The sequence below is a fragment of the Emydura macquarii genome, unplaced genomic scaffold (assembly GCF_026122565.2).
Source record: "Emydura macquarii macquarii isolate MOO-44397 ecotype Brisbane River unplaced genomic scaffold, CSIRO-AGI_Emac_v2 contig_3322, whole genome shotgun sequence".
NCBI lineage: Eukaryota > Metazoa > Chordata > Testudines > Chelidae > Emydura > Emydura macquarii.
Genome location: NW_027133459.1, coordinates 400743 through 422477, shown reverse-complemented (window position 1 = coordinate 422477; position 21735 = coordinate 400743). Strand labels below are relative to the sequence as shown.

The 21735-nt window shown below is 65.6% G+C and overlaps 4 protein-coding genes across 6 annotated transcripts; 3 read left to right on the top strand and 1 right to left on the bottom strand.

Moving 5' to 3' along the window:
• The first annotated feature begins 3807 nt into the window (after nt 1-3807).
• On the top strand, nt 3808-7688 carry EFS (embryonal Fyn-associated substrate). Of its 2 annotated transcripts, XM_067533127.1 has the most exons (6): nt 3808-4046; nt 4278-4571; nt 4875-4973; nt 5072-5632; nt 5888-5995; nt 6280-7686. In XM_067533127.1, the coding sequence occupies exons 1-6, from the start codon at nt 4041-4043 to the stop codon at nt 6835-6837; spliced, it is 1626 nt and encodes a 541-aa protein (XP_067389228.1). In that variant the 5' UTR covers nt 3808-4040; the 3' UTR covers nt 6838-7686. The 2 variants fall into 2 exon arrangements, with proteins under 2 accessions (XP_067389228.1, XP_067389227.1); XM_067533126.1 differs by lacking the exon at nt 3808-4046 and having other exon boundaries at nt 4057-4571; nt 6280-7688.
• Nucleotides 7689-8235: 547 nt separating this feature from the next.
• PABPN1 (poly(A) binding protein nuclear 1) lies at nt 8236-11140 on the bottom strand. Its single transcript, XM_067533144.1, has 7 exons — nt 11008-11140; nt 10625-10739; nt 9842-9909; nt 9649-9755; nt 9464-9551; nt 9117-9268; nt 8236-8878 (listed from the first exon to the last, which is right to left on the bottom strand). Exons 2-7 carry the CDS (start codon nt 10704-10706, stop codon nt 8839-8841), a joined length of 537 nt encoding a protein of 178 aa, XP_067389245.1. The 5' UTR covers nt 10707-10739; nt 11008-11140; the 3' UTR covers nt 8236-8838.
• A 1504-nt stretch (nt 11141-12644) lies between these two features.
• Nucleotides 12645-14569, top strand: PPP1R3E (protein phosphatase 1 regulatory subunit 3E). Its single transcript, XM_067533140.1, has 2 exons — nt 12645-13687; nt 13796-14569. Exons 1-2 carry the CDS (start codon nt 13262-13264, stop codon nt 14255-14257), a joined length of 888 nt encoding a protein of 295 aa, XP_067389241.1. The 5' UTR covers nt 12645-13261; the 3' UTR covers nt 14258-14569.
• A 101-nt stretch (nt 14570-14670) lies between these two features.
• HOMEZ (homeobox and leucine zipper encoding) lies at nt 14671-21284 on the top strand. 2 transcript variants are annotated; one of them, XM_067533129.1, is made up of 3 exons: nt 14671-15458; nt 19586-19647; nt 19845-21284. In XM_067533129.1, exons 1-3 carry the CDS (start codon nt 15340-15342, stop codon nt 21149-21151), a joined length of 1488 nt encoding a protein of 495 aa, XP_067389230.1. In that variant the 5' UTR covers nt 14671-15339; the 3' UTR covers nt 21152-21284. The 2 variants fall into 2 exon arrangements, with proteins under 2 accessions (XP_067389230.1, XP_067389232.1); XM_067533131.1 differs by having other exon boundaries at nt 15322-15842.
• Nucleotides 21285-21735: the final 451 nt, after the last annotated feature.

The following is a 21735-nucleotide window of genomic DNA, read 5'->3' as shown; positions in this document are numbered from 1 at the left end:
GTCCTGGGGCTGGGGTCACACCCCCTCCCCCAGGGTGTGGGGCTCACACCGCTCCCCCCACCCGCCTCTTGTGACCCTCAGGCTGCCTTTCAGCAGAGTTGGCCCCAGGTCAGGAGTGGGGGCTGGTGGGTAAGAGCACGGGGAGGGCTGGGAGCCAGGACGCCTGGGTTGTCTCCCTGGCGCTGGGAGGGGAGCAGGATCTAGTGGTTAGAGCTGGGTGGGGGCTGGGTGCCCGGACTCCTGGGTTCTGTCCTCAGAGTGGGCTGGAGGGTGGTGTCTAGTGGTTAGAGCTGGGGCACCAGGACCCCTGGGTTCTCTCCCTGGCCCTGAGAGGGGAGCAGGGTCCAGTGGTTAGAGCGGGGGGGGGGGAGGTTGGGAGCCAGGACTCCTGGGTTCTAGTGGTTCTGGATCTGGGAGGGACTCCTGGGTGGATCTGGGAGGGGAATGGTTAGTGGTTAGGGGGGCTGGGAGCCAGGACTCCTGGGTTCTCTCCCCGCTATTTCTGGATCTGGAGCCAGGACTCCTGGGTTCTATTTCTGGATCTGGGAGGGGAGTGGTGGCTAGTGGTTAGAGCGGGGGGCTGGGAGCCAGGACTCCTGGGTTCTCTCCCCGCTCTGCCAGGAAAGCGGGATCCAGTGGTTAGAGCGGGGGGGGCGGCTGGGAGCCAGGACTCCCGGGTTCTCTCCCCGTTCCAGTGGTTAGAGCGGGGGCGGGGAGGAGCCAGGACTCCTGGGTTCTATGTCTGGATCTGGGAGGGGAGTGGGGGCTAGTGATTAGAGCGCGGGGGGGGGGGGGGCTGGGAGCCAGGACGCCTGGGTTCTCTCCCCGCTCTGCGAAGGGAGCGGGGTCCAGTGGTTAGAGCGGGGGGGGGGGCTGGGAGCGTGCCGCGCATCCGCGCTCAGGGGTCGGGGCGCGCCGGGGGGGCTGGTTCTCGCCGGCGGAGGGGTGGGGAAAGCGGGGCCGCTAGGACCTGGGGCTGGGGGCGGGCGGGCGGCGGAGGGGGCGGCTGTAACCCAGCTCCCGGGTCCCTCCCTCTCCTTCTCTCCTCCCCCAAGTTCTGCCTCCGCGACCCGCCCGGGGGGAGCCGCTTCCCAGCCGGGGCCGGCGGCGGGGGAGATTGCGGGAGACGGAGGGCAGCGGAGAAACGAGCAGGACAAACTTCCAGCCGGGCCGCGGGCGGGGGAGGAGAAGCAGGACGGGAGCAGGAGCGAGGGGACGAATCCGGCAGCCTGGCGAAGAAAGAGGGTGGCAAGGCGGCGTGGGAGCCAGACGCGCCCCGCGGGAGGGGCAGCCGGGCCGGGCCGGGCCTGGACGGAGGAAGGAGAGAAACCCCCGAGCCTCTGCGGGCGCCGCTTCCCCCCCCCCCCGGCTCCTTCTCTTCTTAGCCCCGGGCTGGTCTTTGCTCCCTTTGCTGCTCCGCCCGGCTCCCTCCTTCCCCCCTTTCTTCTCCGCCCCGCCCCGCCCGCAGCCGCTCCCCGCCCAGGCAAATCACAGCCCCGCCGGGCGCCCGGCCCAGGCCGCGTTTGGCTGCAGGGACCCGCTGAGGAGGGGCTGGAGAAGAACCGAGACCCCGAGACCGGCTCGCTGCTGAGGGCCACGATCCGGCTGCGAGCGCAAAGGGAGGAGTTGTTGGCTCCTTCCGTCCGTCCTTCCACCCAGCCGTACCCTTCCGTCCGTCCGTCCATCTGTCTTTCCACCCACCCAGCCGTACCCGTCCGTCCGTCCGTCCATCTGTCCTTCCACCCACCCACCCGTACCCTTCCGTCCGTCCCCGTCCGTCCTTCCACCCACCCACCCATACCCTTCCGTCCGTCCATCCGTCCATCTGTCCTTCCACCCACCCACCCGTACCCTTCCGTCCGTCCATCTGTCCTTCCACCCACCCACCCGTACCCGTCTGTCCTTTTCTTTCTTTCTTTCTAGACCTTCTATAATTGTTCACATCCATCCATCCCCCAGATCTTCAGCAAAAGATATAATTGTTCACATCCATCCATCCCCCAGCACCCCTCCGTCCCTCCTCCTCGTCCGTCCATCCATCCATCCCCCAGCACCCCTCAGTCCCTCCTCCTCGTCCGTCCATCCATCCATCCATCCATCCCCCAGCATCCCTCCATCCCTCGTCCTCCTCCCCGTCCATCCATCCAACCAACCCTTTCTACACTATCTATCCATCCCTATACACAATCCCTCTATCCATCCATCCATCCATCCCTGTACACTCCCTCTATCTGTCTATCTATCTGTCTGTGTGTCTGTCTGTCTCTCTCAGCTGTTCTTGTGCACACAATATTTGTCTGGATTTTTGCCCTTTGCCAGTGGGTTTTGAGCGGCCGCGTCTCGTCCGGTCCCGGGGCCGTTCGCCACCATCCGGCCGCGTTAGCGTCTGCGGCATGGCACAGAACACTGGGCGTGGGCGGCGACGCCAGAGGAAATAACCGGGTTTGAATTTCGAGGCAAGGGGGAAATGATCTCCCTTGTCTTGGGCGGTGCAGAAACCAAAAAAGGGCCCCTGTGAGTCGGGCGTGCGGGAGCCGGTCTTTTCCGGACTGGCACGTTTACATTTTCTTGGATGTTGCAAAAAAAAAGACCCCGTGAGTTGTGCGCACATGAGCAATTTTTTTCTGGACTTTAAAGTTGGCCGAGTTTTTTTTTCTGTGGAGTTAAAACATTCTGGATTTCTGGCTTTGCCACATTGCTGGGATTCGGCCTGTATTTACTGGCAGGATTTCTCAGGAGTTTCCACCTCACGGGAGCGATTTTTTTTTTTTTTTCCTTCTGGCTTTGGGTAGAAAGTTTGCAACCTTTCTGGACCTGTGAACACGCAGCGTTTCTGTGGACGGATATTTGGGATTTAAGGACGGATTTTTCCAGATTTTTTTTTTCTTGCGTTGTGGGGGAAAAGACTTGCCTGGGTTTGATGGACATGTGGGGCGGGGGGGGGGGGTTGGATATTTGAACTTGTTAAAAAAGTCTGGTTTTGGGGGACGTTTCGCAACATTGCTGGAGATTTGAATTTGCAAAGACGACGTGTCTTGAGGGAAATTTCGTGGCGTTTCTGGAGAGCTGGAAAAAAAATGTGGATCCACTTTTGAGTGGCTAGAAAAATCATCCTGATCCGGGGAAATTTGCAAAATCTCACCTGTGGAGGCCGACGAGGACGCTGGAGTTTGTCCATTTCTGGCTCCTCCAGCTTGCAAAAACGGTCTAGATTTGGTGGGAATTTGTTGCACGGTTTGAACTTGGGGAAAAGCGTCCGGATTCATTTGCCAGCGCTCGGCGAAGGCCTGCCAGCTTTTCCGGTTTGCTGACGTCCGCAAAGCCTCGGCCTTGGATCTTCTGGGGAGGCCTGTCTGGAAATGCCGGCCCGCTCCTTTCGGGCCGTGAGGCAATCCTGCTCTTGCGAAATCAGCTTGTCTTAACTTGTTGCACCTCCTTGTGTGTCTTGCCGTACGCGCCGTGAAAGCAGCCAGGCCCGTCCGCATGTGTCTGCCTTCCCTGCGTCTGTTCTGCTGACCAAAGAGGCCGTTCCCGGAGCAGAGAAGCCGCTTCGATCCTCGGGAAAATGAACCGGCGTTTGCTCGGCCGCGGCCGGACTTTCTGAAAAGTGTTCGGCTGCGAGGGAAAACCCGACCCATCTGCCGAGTTGGCTGAAAACTCTAGGCCAAAAATATCGTGGCTGGGGTGTTTTTATTTGGCCGCTCAAACTCCCGGCAGAGGGGGGGCGGGATATAAAACCCGGAGCCGCTTTTAGGGAAGCTGACAAACGTCCCCAAAACAAGTGTGGTTTTCTCGCCGCCCCCCTCCTGCCACTCCGCCCGGCTCTCGCCCCAGGAGGAGCCAGACAAACGCGGCGGCTCCGCTGCATTTTAATAGCGGCCTCGCTTTGCAGGGAGCGAGCGTCCTTTCCGGCGGGGCTTTGTCACACTCTTTTCTTCTCCGTCACCCCCGGGCTTTAGCACCTTCCCAGTTACGCTGTCTGTCTGTCTGTCTTTCCTTTCTTTCTCTCTCTCGGTCTCTGCCCGCACCCCGGAGGAGCCATGTCTGTAAGTAACTTGAAGCCGGGACGTCGCCCCTTATCCGGGGGTGGGAATTTCAACCCAGCCGCACTGGGGAGGTTGGGGGCGCCCCTGCCGGCCCGGCTGGAGGCGATGAGCCCCGCACTGGGGGATGCTGGTCTGCCGCCCAGCGGCACTGGGAGCACTGGTCCCTCTGCCCCACACCCCAGTCTGTCTCCCGGCCGGCACTGGGGGGGTCACCGGCGCCTCTCTCCGCAGGCCCAGCTGGCCCGGGCGCTGTTCGACAACGTGGCCGAATGCCCGGAGGAGCTCTCCTTCCGCCGCGGCGACCTGATGCGGCTGGTGCGGCCCGAGGCGCCCGGCCTGGCCGGCTGGCACCTGTGTTCGCTGCACGGGCAGCAGGGCATCGTCCCGGCCAACCGCGTCCGCCTCCTGCCCGAGCCGGGGTCCCCTGACCCGGCCCCCTGCAAGGACAGCCCCCCGGCCGGCCCCCGTCAGCTGCCCCGGGACCAGAGGAGGAGGCAGGCGGGGCAGATGGAGGAGGAGCAGGAGGTGAGGACCCAGGCGTCCGGGATCTCCCAAACCCCCCCCCCCCCCCCACACACACACACAAATCCGGCCAGAGAACCCAGGCGTCCGGGATCCTCCTCATCACTCCTGTGGATCCCCCATCACTCCCCACCCCCATCACCCACAGCCTGGCCAGGGGACCCAGGCGTCCGGATCTAGCCCCCACCCCCATCACCCACAGCCTGGCCTGGGGACACAGGCATCCAAGATCCAGCCCCCTCCATCACCCACTGCTCCCCCTCAGAGCCCAGCCATCTGGGCCCTGACCCCTCTCTGCCCCCCCAGGTGTATGTGGTGCCGCCCCCCGCCCGACCGTGCCCGACCCCCCCCGATGAGATCTACAAGGTGCCCCGTGCCCCACGGCAAGACCGGGACCCCGGTGAGGTGAGAAGGGGGGCACCGTGGCGGGGGGGGGGGACACGTAGTGGGAGGAGGGGACCCGAACCCAAATGAGACATTGACTCGTCTTCTCGCCCCCCCAGGTCTACGACACCCCCAGCTCCCTCCCACGGGAAGCCCCCCCCGGCGACACCTACGACACCCCCCCGCCTTTCCCCAAGCAAGTGGCCCGGGTGGCCCCCCAGCCGGCCGTGGCCCCCCCGGGCGAAGAAGAGGAGGAAGAGGGGGGGCGGGAGGAAGGGCCGGAGGGGGGGGAGCCCGTCTACGCCACCCCCTCCAACCTGCGCCGGGCGTCCGCCCTGCTCAACCTGTACGAGTCGCCCGAGGAGCTGCTGTGGCGGGAATACGACGTGCCGGGGCCCCCCCCGCTGGAGCCGGGGCTGGAGCCGGGGGGGCCAGGCCAGGGGGAGGCCGTGGGGGGGCGCCCCCGGCTGCCCTCGGCCGAGAGCCTCTCGCGTCGCCCACTGCCCGCCCTGCCCTCGCCCGGCCCCCCCCGCAAGGAGAGCATCCAGGACCGGCCCCTGCCCCCACCCCCGCCCCGGCTAGGGGCGCTGGCCGGGGGGCAGGCCGGAGGGCCGGCCGTGGGGCAGAACGAGTACGAGGGCATCCGGCTGGCGGAGGAATACGACTACGTCCACCTCTCGGTGAGCCGGAGCGCGACCCTCCACTTGACCCCCGACATCTGACCCCTAACCTCCGGCCCCTGACCTCCGACCCCTAACCTTTGACCCCTGATCCCAGCCTGACCCCAGCTACCTGACCCCCAACCCTGCCTGCCCAACCCCTGACCCCGACCTCTCACCTCCGACTCCAACCCGACCCCAGGTACCCGACCCCTGACCTCCGCCCCCAACCCTAACATCAACCCTGACCCCCAACTCCGACTGCTGCCCCTGCAGGGGACAGACAGGCTCCAGCCCCCGGCAACCGACCGTGACCCCCCCGAGGAGGCGACGGGCCCCAGGCATCCGCCAGAGACCGAGACCCCTCTCTCGCTGGAGGAGGAGGTAGGGCTGGGCCCTTCCCGGACACCTGGGTCCCTTTCCCCGGTGGGTGGATTGGGGCTCAAGATCTCCCGGACACCTGGGTCCCATTCTTGGAGGGTGCAGTCCTTCCCGGACACCTGGGTCCTTTTCCACGGTGCATGGATGGAGGGCAAGCTCCGGCAGACCCCTGGATCCCATCTCCTGGAGGGTGGGGTCCGTCCCAGACGCCTGGGTCCTTTCCCCCGCCGTGGGGCAGGGATTCCCCACTGCCAGCCCTGAGCCCCTGCCTCCCCTCGCCCCGCCAGGTGCCCGCCAGCCCCGAGGACGCCCAGCTGCTACAGTTCTACGCGGGCCAGTGCCGGGCCCACTATGCCGCCCTGCTGGCGGCCACCGAGGCCCTGCTGGCCAGCGCCGGGGCCAACCAGCCGCCGGGCGTCTTCGTGCCCCACGGGCGCTTCGTGGTGGTGACGGCCCACAAGTTGGTCTTCGTGGGTGACACGCTGGCCCGCCGGGCCTCCTCGGCCCCCCTGCGGGCCCGGGTGGGGGCGGCCGCCGGCGCCCTGGGGCAGGCCCTGAAGGAGGCGGTGCTGGCCGTCAAGGGGGCGGCTCTCAGCTACCCCTCGCCCCCCGCCGCCCTCCTGCTGCGCGAGCGCCTGGCCGAGCTCTCCCGGCGGGCCCAGGACTTCACCGGCCTGCTGGACCCCGGACCCCCCGGCCCCCGTGACCCACGGCCCCTGCCCCCCAGCCTCCCACACGCCCAGCACCCCGCGACCCCTCCCGTGGGCCTAGCCAAAGCCCGTGTGAGCCCTGACCCCCGACCCACGCCTCCCCATAGCCAACAGCGACCTCTGCCCCCCTGCTAATGAGCCCCGCTTTCCCCCGGACCTTCACCCCTTTTTTTTGGCCTGTGACCCCCCGTTACCTTCACCCTTGGCCCCCCCAGTGTTGATGGCCTGGCCCCCCCCAACCCAAGAAGTCCTTCCCCCCGACCTCCACTGCCAGGCCAGTTCCTGCCCCCCCCAGACAGCCCCACGGAGGACAAGGCCAAAGACTCGACCCTGGTTGGGGGGGTAGAGGAGGAACCATGCCCCCCCGCCGCTGACCCCACCTGGAGATGGGGCAGAGCAAAGGATCGTGGGAGAACAGCCAACATCAACCCGCAGCAGAGGATTGTGGGAGGGCCGCCCTGGTCCCACTCTCACCCCACAGCCCCCCCCCCCCCAGCTCTGCGGGTGCCCCTCACTCCCGACCCACAGCCCCTCTCTAGGGAGCCCCCCCGGGGGGGGAGGGGCAGTTCTCTCAGGAAAGGTTTTTTCTATGTTTGTAAATAATAAATCGCTGAAAAAAGCAAACGCCGACTGCTCAGCTCCGGGGGGAGGACGACATGCCAGGCGGCCCCCGGGCCACGCAAGGAACACGCCAAGGACACAGCCACACGCCACCAGCTCAGCAGGCCCAGGCCCCCACCCGGGACATGTCAGGGCTGGGCACCAGGAGCTCTCCAGTGGCTGGCAGGGGGATAACAACCTACTACTGCTGCCGGGGATGCAGGAAGCAGGGTTCAAATCCCAACAACCGCCCCACAGCCGAGGGGGGGCCAGGATGCCTGGGAGGGGGTGGGGGATAGCGGTTGGGGGGGGCCTCACCTATGCCCTCAGGCGCTCCCCATAATGTCTCACGGCCACCCCACGCCTGCCAGCTGACAGTGCTCCATGGCAACAGCCCTCACTCCCCTGGGACTCCCCCATCCTGATAGGGACCCCCTGCCTCTTGGGGCACCACCCCCAGCAGCTGAGACACGCCCAGGACCTCCCCACAGCCACCCCGTGGGCTCTTTCCACACCCCCTGCCCCCCACCCACTGCTCACGTGACACCCCATTGACGACGGTCACGTGAGCCCCAAGCCCCCCGAGCCAGGGCGGACCCCAGGCGTCCTGCCCACCCCCAGCCCCAAAGCCAGGCCAGAATCCCGGCATCCTGCCCCCCAAGCACCAGTCGCCCCCGTTTTTCTTCCAAAAACAGCTTTTATTTTTTTTTTTTCACCCTCGTAACATTTTTTTTTTTTTTAATTCTTTTTTCTCTCCCCCTCCCCCCCAGCCATTGCCCCCCCTCCCGGCCTGGAAACTAAAATAAAGGGGGGAAGGGGACAGGCCCACCCCCGATCTCACCCTCACCCCCCCCAGCCCGCCCCCAAAGCTGGTCGCAAGAGCTCCGTGCGGCTGACAATTCCTTCAGGGTCAAGCCACCTGAAAAGATAAAGACACTGAAACAAGCACATCACAGCCCGCCCGGGGGGTGGGACGGGGGCCGGGGCGGCGGAGGGGGGCAGCCCCCCAACTGAGGAGCTAGTGCCGTGTGCGGCAGACGCCAGCGCGGGGAAGGAGCCGAAGGGGGAACGGAGAAAGGGCTGGGCGAAGGAGCAAAGGAGGCCAGGTGCGATGGGGGGCCGAGGAGCGAAGGGGGCCGGGCGTGATGGGGGGCCAGGAAAAGGGGAGGTGGAGAAGGGAAGGGGGCCGGGCGCGATGGGGGGCCGGGTGGAGAAGTGAAGGGGGCCGGGCGGAGGAGCGAAGGGGGGGCCGGGCGCGATGGGGGGCCTGGCGGAGAAGCGAAGGGGGACCGGGCCGACGCGGAGAAGCGAAGGGGGGCCCGCCCCACGGCAGGAAAAGAGGGAGCCAAGAAAGACAGAGAGGAGGAGGGACCTGCTCCAAGCGGCCGCCGGCCCCCCACCGCCCCCTCCCGCCGCGCCCCACGGCTCGCCCCCCCCACGGGGCCGCTGGGTCACTGGCACGTTCTTCGGGGGGGTCTCTCTCTCTCTTTTTTTTTCTTTTTTTTTTTTTTTCCGTTTCTCTCTGCCCACAAGCAGCTAGTAAGGGGAATACCATGAGGTGGCTCTAGCCCGGCCCCTGCGGAGAGAAGGAGGCACCGAGTTAACCCACCGGGGCCGGGGAAGAGAAAACACCCCCGAGAACCCAGGCGTCCGGACCCCCACCCCCACTCCCTTCCCAGAGCTGGGCATGGAACCCAGGAGTCCTGGCTCCCAGCCCCGCCCCGCTCGAACCACTAGGCCCCGCTCTCCACCCTCCCTGGAGCCGGGAGAGAACCCAGGCGTCCTGCCCCCCGCGGCGGCCCGGCCCTCCGGACCTGTACGAGCGTCCGCGGGGTCGGCTGTTGAATCCGCTGTAGAACCGGGCCCGGGAGCTGGCGTAGCCGGAACCGCGGCCTCGGTACCGGGCCCGGGGGAAGCCCCGGTCTGTGGTGCTGATGCCGGGCCGGTTGGTCCGTTTGGGGATCACCTGGGAGGGGTAGAACGGGGGGGGTCAGAGAGCCCTAGACGGGGGGAGGAAGGAGGAACTGGGGGGCAGAGGAAGAGGTGTCAGGGGGGAATAGATGGGGCAGGTATCGGATCCCAAGCACAGGTTCGGGGGCCCGGAGTCAAGGCCCGGGCCTAAGAGTGTGGGGGGGGGGGGGGGCCGGGTTTCGGGGCTCACCTTGATCTGTCGCCCCCTGAAGAGGGATTCGTCTAGCGCCATGGAGGTTCGCACAGACTCCTTGTCGGAGAATTCGATGTAGGCAAACCTGGGAGGGGATCCCACATTAGACACCCCGAAAACAGCTGCCCCCCAAGCCCCCAGGGCAGGGACTTCTCCGCTGAGCCCCCCAGACTCTCGCTCACCCTTTGGGGTGCCCGCTGTATTTGTCGCACAGGATGGTGACGCGGTTGACGGACCCGCAGCCATGGAAATGAGCTTCCAGCTCTTCCGCTGTCGCCCCGTAATCCACCTGGAAAAGAGGGGGGCCGCGGGCTGAGAAACGGGGTCCCCTGCCCCCCAGATGTGCCCCATCGCCCCCATGGCCCCCCCACTTACATTGCCCACATATATCGAGCGAGCATCTGCCTCCATCTTTTCCTCTATGGACATAATGACCGGGCCAGCTGTGAAGAGAATGAGGGGCTTAGTAAGGGGGGGCTGGACCCCAAATCTCCGGCCAGGGCACCCCCCCTTCTCAGCCCCTTTCCACATTGTGCTCATACTGTACCGGGCATAACTGAGGCCTCCCGCGATGTACACAATCCTGTTTACACAAGCACTACACAAACAACGAGAAGTGTTTATGTAGGCCCTACAGAAACGGTTCAGAACACCAAGCGGGGCGGCACTGGGACGCGGCCAGGGTTCGCCCCAGGGGCCCGAAGGGGGAGAACAGAACCAAGACAAAGCAAGCGGCAGTGTTTACACAGGCCCTACACAAACAAAATGGGGGCATTTACGTAGGCCCTACACAAACAAAATGGGGGCATTTACGTAGGCCCTACAGAAATGAAAGTCAGAGGAGCACAATTCATGTGTTTCTAGTCCTTGCCCACCCCAAGGTGAGCTAAGAGTGACTGAGATGTGTACGTGCTGTTTACGTGGGTCCTACACAAATAAAACGGTAGTGTTTATGTAGATCCTGTAGAAATTCAGTTCAGGACAGTGAGATTCTTAAGTGCAGCTGGGACTCACCCCCACACTCCCCGGCCAAGGAGGAAATTGGGGGGCCAGGGAGGGCTAGCGTTTATGTAGGTCCTACGCAAACGAAATGCAGGGTAGTGTGGTTCACAGATGTCCCCTAGCTACGGGGGCCGGGTGGCGGGGGGGACGACTCACCATTGCCCGGCGGGGGGCTCATGTTCATCTGCTTCTCCACCTCGTTCTGCAGCTCCTTCAGCTTCTCCGCCTCCTCCTCCATCTCCCGCACCCGGGCCTTGATGGCCTCCAGCTCCTGGGGGCACGGGGGGGGGGGGTCAGACTGGGGCTTGGTCCCCCCACTGCCCCCCACAGGTACTGCCCCACAGACCCTCAGCCCCACGCGGCGCCTTTCAGGGTTAACCCCTGCCAACCCCCACCTCGCACCTGCCCCACGCCCCTCCCCCACCAAACCTACCCACTCACGTGCCCCGCGTCCCCTCCCCCCACCAAACCTACCCCCCACGTGCCCCGCAGCCCCTCCCCCACAGAGCCCCGCCGCAGCCCCTCCCCCCGCCGCTCACCGGGTCCTCGATGGCGGGGTCCCCGGGGTCCCCCTCGCCCAGCCCGGCCTCCTCCTCCAGCTCCTCGGGGGGGCGGTGGGCGCCGGGGCCCCCCCCCCGGCCCGGCCCGGGGGCGGAGGCGGAGGGGGAAGGCGGGTGGGGGGGCCCCGCGGGCGCCGCCGCCGGCCCGGCCCCCCCATCCAGCAGCAGCTCCCCCCCGTCCTCGTCCTCCTCCTCCCCCCCCGCCGCGCGCGGGGCCCCGCCCCCGGCTCCGCCCCCCCGCCCAGCCCGTTCCCGTACGGCGCGGGGGGGCCCCCGCCCGCCTCCGGCCCCTCCCCCGCCCCGCGCGCGCCCCCGCTGCTGCCCCGCGCCGACGAGGCCATGACGAGCTGCGGCGGCGGCTGCTGCTGCTGCTCCGCCCGCGCGCTCGGGCTGCCTGGGCGGGGCCTGCGCCGCGCGCCGCTCCTCATTGGCCGCCCGCGCCGCGGCCGGCGCCCGGATTGGCTGGCCCGCCGGAAGGGCCCGGCCGCCGCCCCGGATTGGCCGAGCGGCCGCCATTGCTCTGGCCCCGTTGGCGGAGGGCCCCGCCCGTCCGTGGCGCCCGCCTCTGTGATTGGCTGGCCGGGCGGAAGGGCCGGGCGGGCGCCTCGGATTGGCCAGAGTCCGCCATCGAGCTACCCGCGTTGGCGCGAAGTCCCGCCAATCAATGGAGCGCGCCCTTCTGATTGGCTGGCTCGGCGGGAAGGCGGGGCGGATGCGCTGGATTGGCCAAGTGTCCTGATTGGTGGCCTGTCGCCCACTCTCCCCCCCCCCCCCATCCGGCAGCTGATTGGCTGAACCCCCGCCCCTCATTGGCCAAAGTTGCGGCGAGGGGACTGGCCTGGGAGAAATCCTGCCCACGTCTGACCCCTGACCTTTAACCCCAACTTGACCTCAAGGGCATCTGACCCCGCCCCCTTGTGTCATGTGACCCCCATGGGCTAATCCACCAACATGGCCACCCCAGAGGGGACACTTGGGGTCCAGCAACCCCCCTCGCCCCGCCACACACCCCCCCGTTGCCCCCCACTCCTGACCCGCAGCCCCCCCCCATGCCCCGGTACCCCTCACTCCCCACCCGCAGCCCCACTAGCCCAGCCCTGGCTCTCCCCCACCACCACAGCCCCTCGGGTGCCCTCAGAGCCACCCCCTCCCCCCCCATTCCTTGGCTGGTTCCCAGGGATCCATTAGCCACGTCTCCGCTCATGAATTATTGATCCCGGATTGGAACATTTTAGCCCCTCCCCCTCCCCCGAGGTACACGGCGTCCCCAGCCGGGCCTAGACTCCCGGACGCCTGGGTTCCTGCCAGGTTCACCCCGCAGGGTGGGGAAGGCGGGATGAGCCCTGCCGGCCGGAGAAAGGCGGGTTGCCGCAAGCGTGGGCAGGGGGGAGATCGTTTGCGGTGCAGCATCACGGGGTCCCTTTTCGAGTGCACCGGCGAGAGGGGGCTGGAGGAGGGGCGTCCGCTGGAGGGAAGAAGAAGGTGAGGGAGACGCAGCCGGGGCAAAGCTGTAGAAAGCCTGAGCACCAGGGAAGGAAACAGCTGCAGCGGGGGCGATCCCAGGAGGCTGCGAGCGAGCAGCAGAACGAGAGACGCCGGAAAGTGGCAGGCGGAGACAGAACAAATCAGCACCCGGCCCGAGTGAGACATTCAGGAGCAAGCAGGCACCAGCAGAGCAGAGGCAGAGACTCTGGAAGGGAGGAACGGGGAAGGTGGCAACGGAACAACGGGACGAGTCAGCGTCCAGCCAGAGAACCAGACTCCGACCCCCTGGAAGAAGAGAGCAGCGAGGAAGGGGTAGGACAAGCCGGCGCCGTCAGGGAGCGACGGAACGAGAGAGCCCAGATGGAGAGCTAGAAAGAGGAAGCAGCTGGCCAGAGTAGCAGAAGGGGCAGAAGACTTAGAAGGACTCAAACCCCAGATGAAGCGATAGAGCGAGACAGAGAGGGAGAAGGAAGCCTGGACGGGCGACAGAAGGACGCAGTGCCCGGCCGGAGACGTAGTACAAGGCAGGGCCTGGCTGGAGACGCAGAACGAGGCAGGGCCCAGCCAGAGACATAGAACCAGGACCAGCCGGAGCGGGAGGAGGACACAAGCACCTGGCCGGAGTCATACAACAAGGCAGGGCCCAGCCGAAGCCATAGAACGAGGCAGGGTCTGGCCCGAGACATAGAATCAGGACCAGCCGGAGCTATAGAACCAGTTGGCACCTGGCCAGAGCGACCCAGGCTCTATGGCCCGTGCCCCCCCACCCCCCAGCGACATCCCACGCAACCTGAGCTACATCGCAGGGCTGTACGAGCGGGCGTACTACCGCACGGCCCGACCCAGCCTGGGCGATGACTCCGACTCGGACGCCGAAGGCCGGCCACGAGGAGGCCGGCCGCGGGGGCGCCAGGCCCGGGCGAGTGGCAGGGGGCGCCGGCGCCACAGGGCCCGCTCCGCCCCGGCTGGGGGTCCCGGGGGGGCTTCCCGCAGCCACAGCCCCGGTGCCCGCAAGCGGGTGCGCTTCGCTGACGCCCTGGGGCTGGAGCTGGCCAGCGTGAGGCGCTACTGGCCGGCTGAACTGCCCCAGGTCCCCGAACGCGTCCACACCCAGCTGCGCCGCGACGCCCTGCGCCATTTCGCCCCCCTGCGGCCCTTCCCCCCGCACGGCCAGGTAACGGGGGAGAGGCCGGGGGCAGGGCGGCTGGAGAATAGGGGCTGAGAGCCGGGACCGGGAGGGAACCATCTGATACTAATTTCCTTTTCCTTTCTCCCCCTGCAGGACCCGCAGGCGACGCGCCCGGCCCTGGCGCCATGTTTCCGAGACCCACTGGCGCTGCCCGACTTCAGGGCGCGGCTGGGGGCGCAGGGCGTGTGCCTGGAGGGGGTGCGGGCCGGGGGACTGGGGGTGGCGGGGACCCTGCGGGTTCTCAACCTGGCCTACGAGAAGTGGGTCAGCGTCCGTTACACCTGGGACGGCTGGGCCAGCTGCCGGGAGGCCCCCGCCGCCTATGCCGGCCCCGCTGCCGGCCCCCCTACCAGCCCCCCCGCTGACCGCTTCGCCTTCCGCCTGCCCCTGCCCCCCGGGGGCGCCCTGGAGTTCGCTCTGCGCTGCCGTGTCAGGGACCAGGAGTTGTGGGACAACAACGGGGGCCAGAACTACACCCTGCGGGGCGGGGGGCAGGCCAATGTGCCCCCCAGCCCTCTGCGGGATGGGGACGGGGGCTGGATCCACTTCCTATAGGGGGCCCCGATCCCTGCAGGACGGAGACTTCATGTGGGGGGGCTCCCTAGCTGTCCCCGCCCCTCAGCCCCCTGCAGGAGAGAGACGGGGGGACTGGATCCACACTGAAACTTGGGCACCCCAAGCCATGGGATGGGGGGCAGGAGCGGAGAGTGTGGGGGATGGGGCTGAGATATGGGGGGCAGGGGAAATCTGGGTCCAGGGGAGGACTCAAACCAAAAACGCCCCCCCACCTCAGGCACCGCCCCCTGCCCTGTGGGGCCTGCATCTCCCCCCCAGATGTCAGGGGAGCTGTTGCCTTACAGGGGACACTGAATCCGCACCTGTCACCCCACAACTTGAGGGGGGGGCTGACTGCATCTGTGGGGGGTGGGGCAGGAGGAGGCCGGGGGGAGGACAGAGGGATACTGGGATACCATTAAACCCCCGGAACTCCCTGCTGGTGGATGGGGCCAGGGCAGGATCAGCCTGCACCAAGCCAGGCCTGGGCAAAGCCACCCATCAGGACGTGGTGCCGGTCCCAGGCTGGCTGGGCCCGGGGGGGCTGATCTGATTTGGGTCTTGTCAAGTCTACCCTCCCCTGGCTTGGTGGAGAGGAGGGGGGGGCTCTCGGGGACAAGCGGGGGGCAGGAAGGAGCCACCGATCTCCGTGGCACATCTGCCCCAACCCCAGGCTGCCCAGGTCACGGCACCTGATGCCCCCAGACCTGTTCATCCCCCTGGGGTTCGCTCAGCAGCTGGGGGGGAGCCTGCCCTGACACCCCTGCAAGCACTGCCAGGGGGTCCCAGCCCCAACCCCCCTGAGCACCAGCCCAGCCTCTCTAGGGAGCCTGGCCCCAGCTCCAGCCGGTGCCCCTCACTGCCGACCCACAGCCCCCCCGCTAGCCCAGCCCTGCCCCCCCAGCTCTGAAGACCCATAGCCCCATGGGGGAGTAGCCCGGGGCGGGGGAGGGGAGAGCCAGCTGGTTTCTCCTCCAGCTGAGCGAGGGGGAACCCTGGAGTCCTGGCCCCGCCCCCCGGCCGGAGAGAACCCAGGCGTCCGGCCGCTGGCCGGGTTTCCGGGCCGGACTCCGTGGCAGCCAATGGCTGGGCCCGCCCCTCCCCCGGCAGGCCGCGGCCTCCAATCCCAGCCGGCCCCAGCGCGGGCCCCATCCCGGGCGGGGATCGGGGCCGGCCCGGCCCCCGCAGCACCGCCGGGAGGGTGAGTCCCGCAGCCCCTCCCCCCCCCGCCATTGTCCCCGTCTCGCTCGGTCCTAGCCGGGGTCGGCCCCTCCCCCCTTTGTGCGCTGTCCCCGGGGAGGGGGCGGGGTCCTTCCCCGAGACCCCGGTGGAGACAGAACCCAGGCGTCCTGGGCCTGGCCGCCCCTCCCCCCAGTGCTGGGAGGGTGGATCGAACCCAGGCGTCCTGGGCCCGGCCGCCCCTCCCCCCAGTGCTGGGGGGTGGATCGAACCCAGGCGTCCTGGGCCCGGCTTAAAGGGCCAGGGCAGGGGAAGCCCCGCCCCCGGAGTCTCCATTACCCAGGATGCAAGGGGAGCAAAGTCCCCAAACTTGGGAGGAAACTAAAACCCGAGGAGGAGGGAACGTGTGAGTGGGGGGAGGGGCTGGGGGGGACAGCCGGAGGGGCGGGGAGGCGCTTGGGGGGGGGACCCCGAGGGAGAGAGGTGGGAGGTTGTGGGGTCTCGGGGGCGGGTTGGGGGATCCCAGTGGGAGAGGCTGAGACGTGGGGCCGTGTGGGAAAGAACCCAGGAGTCCTGGCTCCCCGCCCCCCTATAATCTACCAGACCCCACGCCCCTCCCAGAGCAGGGAGAGAACCCAGTGGGGGTGGGCCTCGGAGGGAGCTGGGGGGGATTCCAGGGGGAGAACCTGGGGGTTATGGGGCTGGGGGGGGATCCCAGGGGGAGGAACGGGGGCTTATGGGGCTGGGAGGGGATCCCAGGGGGAGGAACGGGGGCTTATGGGGCTGGGAGGGGATCCCAGGGGGAAGAACGGGGGCTTATGGGGCTGGGAGGGGATCCCAGGGGGAGGAACGGGGGCTTATGGGCCTGGGGGGGGATCCCAGGGGGAGGGACGGGGGGGTTATGGGGCTGGGGGGGATCCCGGGGGAGGAACGGGGTGGGTTATGGGGCTGGGGGGGATCCCAGGGGGAGGAACGGGTGGGTTATGGGGCTGGGGGGGATCCCAGGGGGAGGAACGGGGGGGTTATGGGGCTGGGGGGCATCCCAGGGGGAGGAACGGGGGGGTTATGGGGCTGGGGGGGATCCCAGGGGGAGGAATGGGGGGGTTATGGGGCTGGGGGGTGTCTCTGGGGTTGGGAGTTCAGCATATTACATCGCCAGCCCAGGCGGAAGACCCTCTTGCCCTGCCTTAGCGTATGTTACCTAAGCCGCTCTGGGTCTAATTCTGGGCAGGTCCCCCTATGAATCGTGGCACCGGGACCTGCTGGCTGCGTTTCCTGGCTGGGAAATCGCCGGATTGAATCTCAGGCTTTGTCCACACCACCCGTTATGCCTGTGAAACTTGTGTCACTTGAGGGCGTGAAAAACACACACATACACACACCCTCCCAGAAGCGACGTGAATTTTGCCGGCGTCCGAGCTTGTGTGGAGAGCATCTGCCGCCACTCATTGGGCCGGTTCCATTCCGTCGGCGGCAAGCACTCTCCTACCTGCGCGGGACCGACACACTTTTGAGTGTAGTCCAGTCCTTATTCCTTGCTCTTCAAATTTCTTAATCATTGTTGGGCTGTTTTTTCGCTATCAGTGACCCGTTAATTGCCAACGGCATGTCAATTATTTCTCTACTCGTTAGCCCGTCAATTAATGGTTGCCCAGTAATGAACGGTGACTAATTTCAGGTGTGGTATTTTCTTTGTCCGGGTGAGCCACGGAAAGACGATTAGCTCCAGGGATCTAATTATTGGAGGATCTGTCAGGAAACGTCACAGGCATCGGTGAAGAGAACCCCCGTCGGTTGGGGTGAAAACCAGAGAACCAGCAAATCTCCCCTCACGGTGACACGTGGGCAAGGTCCTCAGTTACCGAGTCTGAGGCTCTAGAGTGAGCCTAAATTTGTAGGGAAAAGTGGTTTACGACCCTGTTAAGGTTGCTGAAAATTGGAAAACCAGCAACGGCTCCTCTACTTAGAGCACTAAAGGTCAGTGGTTTGTGTGGACAACTGCTGCTGTGCTGTACCTTGCGCAAATACCACTCACGGAGCGCGGGCACTGGCAGGCCCAGTTCCCCGGCGGCGTTGCTTTTGTTTTTGGTGCTCATGTTGCACGTTGGTTGAGAAACCTCAAAGACGGGGGGATGGAACCCAGCTAACGAGGATTCATGGAGGTGACGGCCAGACGGCCCCTTAGATTTGGACCCATTTGATCTCCTGTGTATCACGAGCCATTAAATGTGACCCAGTTTCTCTGTATTTAGCCTTATAACTTGTGTTGGACTAAAGCATCTTTTCCAGGCTGGCTTTGAGGACCTCGAGATACGGAGACGCCACGATTTCCCTTGGTCGTTTGGGCCTGTGGTTTTCTTCCGGAATTGGTGCCTCTTTTCCAGTTGGAATGTGGCTGCCTTCCGCGTCCAGCCATTGGTTCGTGTTCTGCCGTTCTCCACTAGATCAAAAAAGCCCTTTAGCGGCGGGTATTTTCTCCCCCTGAAAGGATTTAGACGCGACCAGAGAAGTGAAAAGAATGGACGACATTCTTCTAAAAAACGGGGTTATCCAACGCTCCTTCCTCCGGGCGTTGGGTGAGTTGAGTAAGCCCCTTCCCGGCGTACTAAGATCTGATTCTGAATTTTACAGTTCACCATCTGTCATGCCCAGGACCAAAAAGCAATACACAGCGACCAAAGCCAAGCGTCAAGCCGAGCACTGTCGACGGGAGTCCGAAAGGCATCTCCATGCCGAGGATGAGCCACGTGCCATTACCCAGGTTGTGGAAGCTTTGTCTGAATGCGCCCACGAGCGCCAGAGGTGAGTTCGTGCCATGGAGACGGCTCTCTGACACCAGTGGTGGCTGGACAGGGACCGCCGGCACCATGGCGTTGCCCACGCAATGAAAACGGTGCTACAACGCGAGCGGAATGTCCTGGAAGATCAAGAGCTTCATGCTGTTGCTTGCACCAGGAAAACGATGCTTCGCCATGAACAGCGTCTTCTGGAGGACCAAGATCACCGCGCCATAGAAAGGTCGGCTGAAGGTGCTAATAGATTGGCGTGGCAGGGAGAGCGTTGCTTAAATGGCTCTTCCATGAGCCATCTCGATTTGATCGGCCAGCCCTAGGGTGGAGGGACGGCCACGGATGCTGGGAGAGATTTCGAGCGGCGTTCGGAGCCGGGGGGCGCTCGGAATCCGCATAGACAGTTTTTGCACTGAATTCAAGGGCGACACGCGGCACGGTTGGTGCCAGCCGAGCCTGGGGCACATCAGCCAGCTATGCAGTGCAAACGGCTGTGCCGATTTTCGGCAGGGTTGTTGCTTCTGCTGCGGCCTAGAACCTCCCCGGAAATGCCGGACTCGAGCAGCTGCGGTGTTCTCGCGTTTCAGGATGACGGACAAAGCCGCCGCCACGGACTTGGATAACGCATGGTGCTCGGCCTACGTAAGCCAAGAGAGGCACAACCTTCTTGTCCCCGAATGACTGGGCGCATATTTTGTGATATTAGCGACTTATTAGTAATTATTGGTCAGTTGTTTAATTAGCCGGTCCATAAACAAATTACTTTGATAACGATTCGAGTATTTCTTTAATTATTAGCCAGTCGGCTCATCACGGAGCAATCATTTCTACACACTAATCGCGAGGTAATTCAGTCACGGCTCGATGATTTCTTAGCCCGTAATCATGCGTTGAAATGAATTGCGTTAGCAGTGGTCACTCCAGGTATTATCCTACTGTCTCGGAGGCCTTGCCACGGCCCGGGACCCCACGGTGCTGGACGCTGTACGGACACAGAACAAGGACTGTCGCGGCCCCAGAAAACTTAGCTTAAGGACCTCAGCGAACTGTTGTCCCAAGGATGTCATTGGCCCTAATTAGCTCAGGAATGTGGGATCTGCACCTGCGTCCTCGCAAAATATGGTAGAAATTAAGTCCTGGGTATTTATTTCATTTGATTAGTTTAGTCTAACGAGCTGTTTCCGAGCTCTCAACTGTGCTGTGCGTCTGCTGCCTGGTGGGGGCTGGGCACCAGGACATCTGGGTTCTATTTCAGTTCTGGGAGGGGAGTGGGGACTAGTGGTTAGAGCAGAGGGGAGCTGGGAGCCAGGACTCCTGGGTGCTAGTCCCATCCCTCTCATCTGTGTGTCTCTCCCCCCAGGTCTCAGGCTCCCCAGGGGGACGTGGCTCTGAGGATTTGGGGTTCATACCCCATTACGGCAGGTAAGAGCTTTCATTCCCCATTGCTGTCTGGGTGAGGGGGCAACAATTGGTCCGTGTTCACCCCCAAACACACCTGGGAGGGCTGGGCAGTGGAGGGTTGTGGGGGGCGGCATCTCCTGGGAGATCTCCTGTCCTACCTCCCGCCCCGCCGTCCTCACAGTCTCCTGCTCATTGTCTCTCTCTTTCCATCCCCACAGCCATCCCCGTGGGCCGGACATCCCCGGGCCGCCAGGGCCAGGGCCGCCCGGTGGCGGGGCCAGCCATGCCCCCCAACAAGGAGCCCCCCGGCCGCCTCGGCTCGCCGGCGGCCCTGATCTGCCTGCCGCCCATCTCAGAGGACCTGCAGCTGGTGTGGACCCAGGCGTCCCAGACCAGCGACCTGGATGGGCACCAGCCGCTGCGCCAGGCCTTCAGCTACTTCCCCTACCCCAGCCTGGCCGACCTGGCGCTGCTCTGCCTGCGCCACGGCCTGCAGCTGGAGAAGGTCAAGGCCTGGTTCATGGCCCAGCGGCTGCGCTGCGGCATCAGCTGGGGCGCGGAGGAGATCGAGGAGACGCGGGCCCGGCTGGCCTGCCGCCAGGACCGCCCGGCCTTCGGGGCCCTGCTGGCCCCCGCCGACCCCTTGGCGCCGACAGGCAAGACACCGGGAGGCAGGGCCACTCCCCCGGCCGCCCACCACAACACCCGGGTCCGGGAGTCCCTGGGGAGCTGCTCGGCCACCACCCGCGGATCCCCAGAGCCGGGGAGAGTTTCCGTGGCCTCCCATCACCGAGCCAAAGAGCCGCCAGTGCCGCCGCACAGCCTCTCGGCCCCACCAGCCCGGGCCTGGGCGGATCCTCCGGCCGGCCCCGGCCTCAGCGACGCCGCCTGGGACCTCAGCAGGCCCGGCCGGCTAGCGGCGGGCGAGGGCGGGCGCCCGCTCGAGGCCATGCCGCCCTCAGCCAGGGCCGCCCTCAACGGGGCCGAGCCGTGGGCCCGGCCCAGCCCCCCGCAGGCCCAGCGGCAGCCGAAGAGCCGGCGGAAGAGCAAGGAGCAGCTGGCGGTGCTCAAGTCCTTCTTCCTGCGCTGCCAGTGGGCGCGGCGGGAGGATTACCAGTGGCTGCAGCAGATCACCGGCCTCCCGCGGGCGGAGATTATCCAGTGGTTCGGGGACACCCGCTACGCCCTCAAGCACGGGCACCTGCGGTGGTTCTGGGATAACACGGCCCCCGCCGCCCGCCCGGCCCCCGGCCCCCGCATGGACACGGGCCCGCTGGAGCGGCACTGGGCCGCGCACCGGCAGCTGCGCGAGGACGACCTGCCGGCCCTGTGCCGCGAGTCGGGCATGGGGGCCCAGCAGGTGCTGAACTGGTTCTACTCGCGCTCGCCCGAGCCGGCCGAGGTGGTGGTGTGCTTGGGCGAGGAGGAGGAGGAGGAAGAGGAGGAGGTGGGCATGATGGCGCTGGAGGAAGGGGAGGAGGAGGAGGAGGAGCTGGAAGAGGAGGACCTGCCCGCCCAGGAATGAGGAGCGCCAGAGACTCCGCGGGGGGGCGGGGAGCCCACGACTGCGCCGGGGCCCTGCTGTGTCTGGTTCCTGCCTCTGCTCTAGAACCCACATGTGGTTCCTTCATCTGCATCTAGTTCCCTCTCCAGGTCCCAGGTCCCCCCTCCTCTCCCCGTCTCTAGAGCATGTCCCCCAGGTTCCCCCTCTTTTCCCGGGCTCTAGAAGCTGCCCCCCCCCAAGTTTGCCCAGCTCTAGAAGCTGCCTCCCCCAGGTTTGCCCTCTCCCCATCTCTAGAGCTCGGCCCCCGGGTTCCTTTCCTTTCCTCTGTTCTGGACCTCGGATTGCGGGTTCCATCCCTCTCCCCATGGTTCTGTCTAGCTAGCTGTCCTCATGCTCTGCAGCCCAGCTCTCTGCGCCTCGGGTGCCAGGTCTCCCCCTCTTGGTGCTCTGGAACCATAGCCTTTCTCCTTACAGGTCCAGAATCTAGAACCCCCTGTGTTCTAGAGCCCAACTCACAGCATGGTCCCATCCCTGCTCTACAACATGAGGACCCCCAAACTGTGCCACGGGCCCTAGAATATGGGCTCTCCTCGTTTGCATCTGAT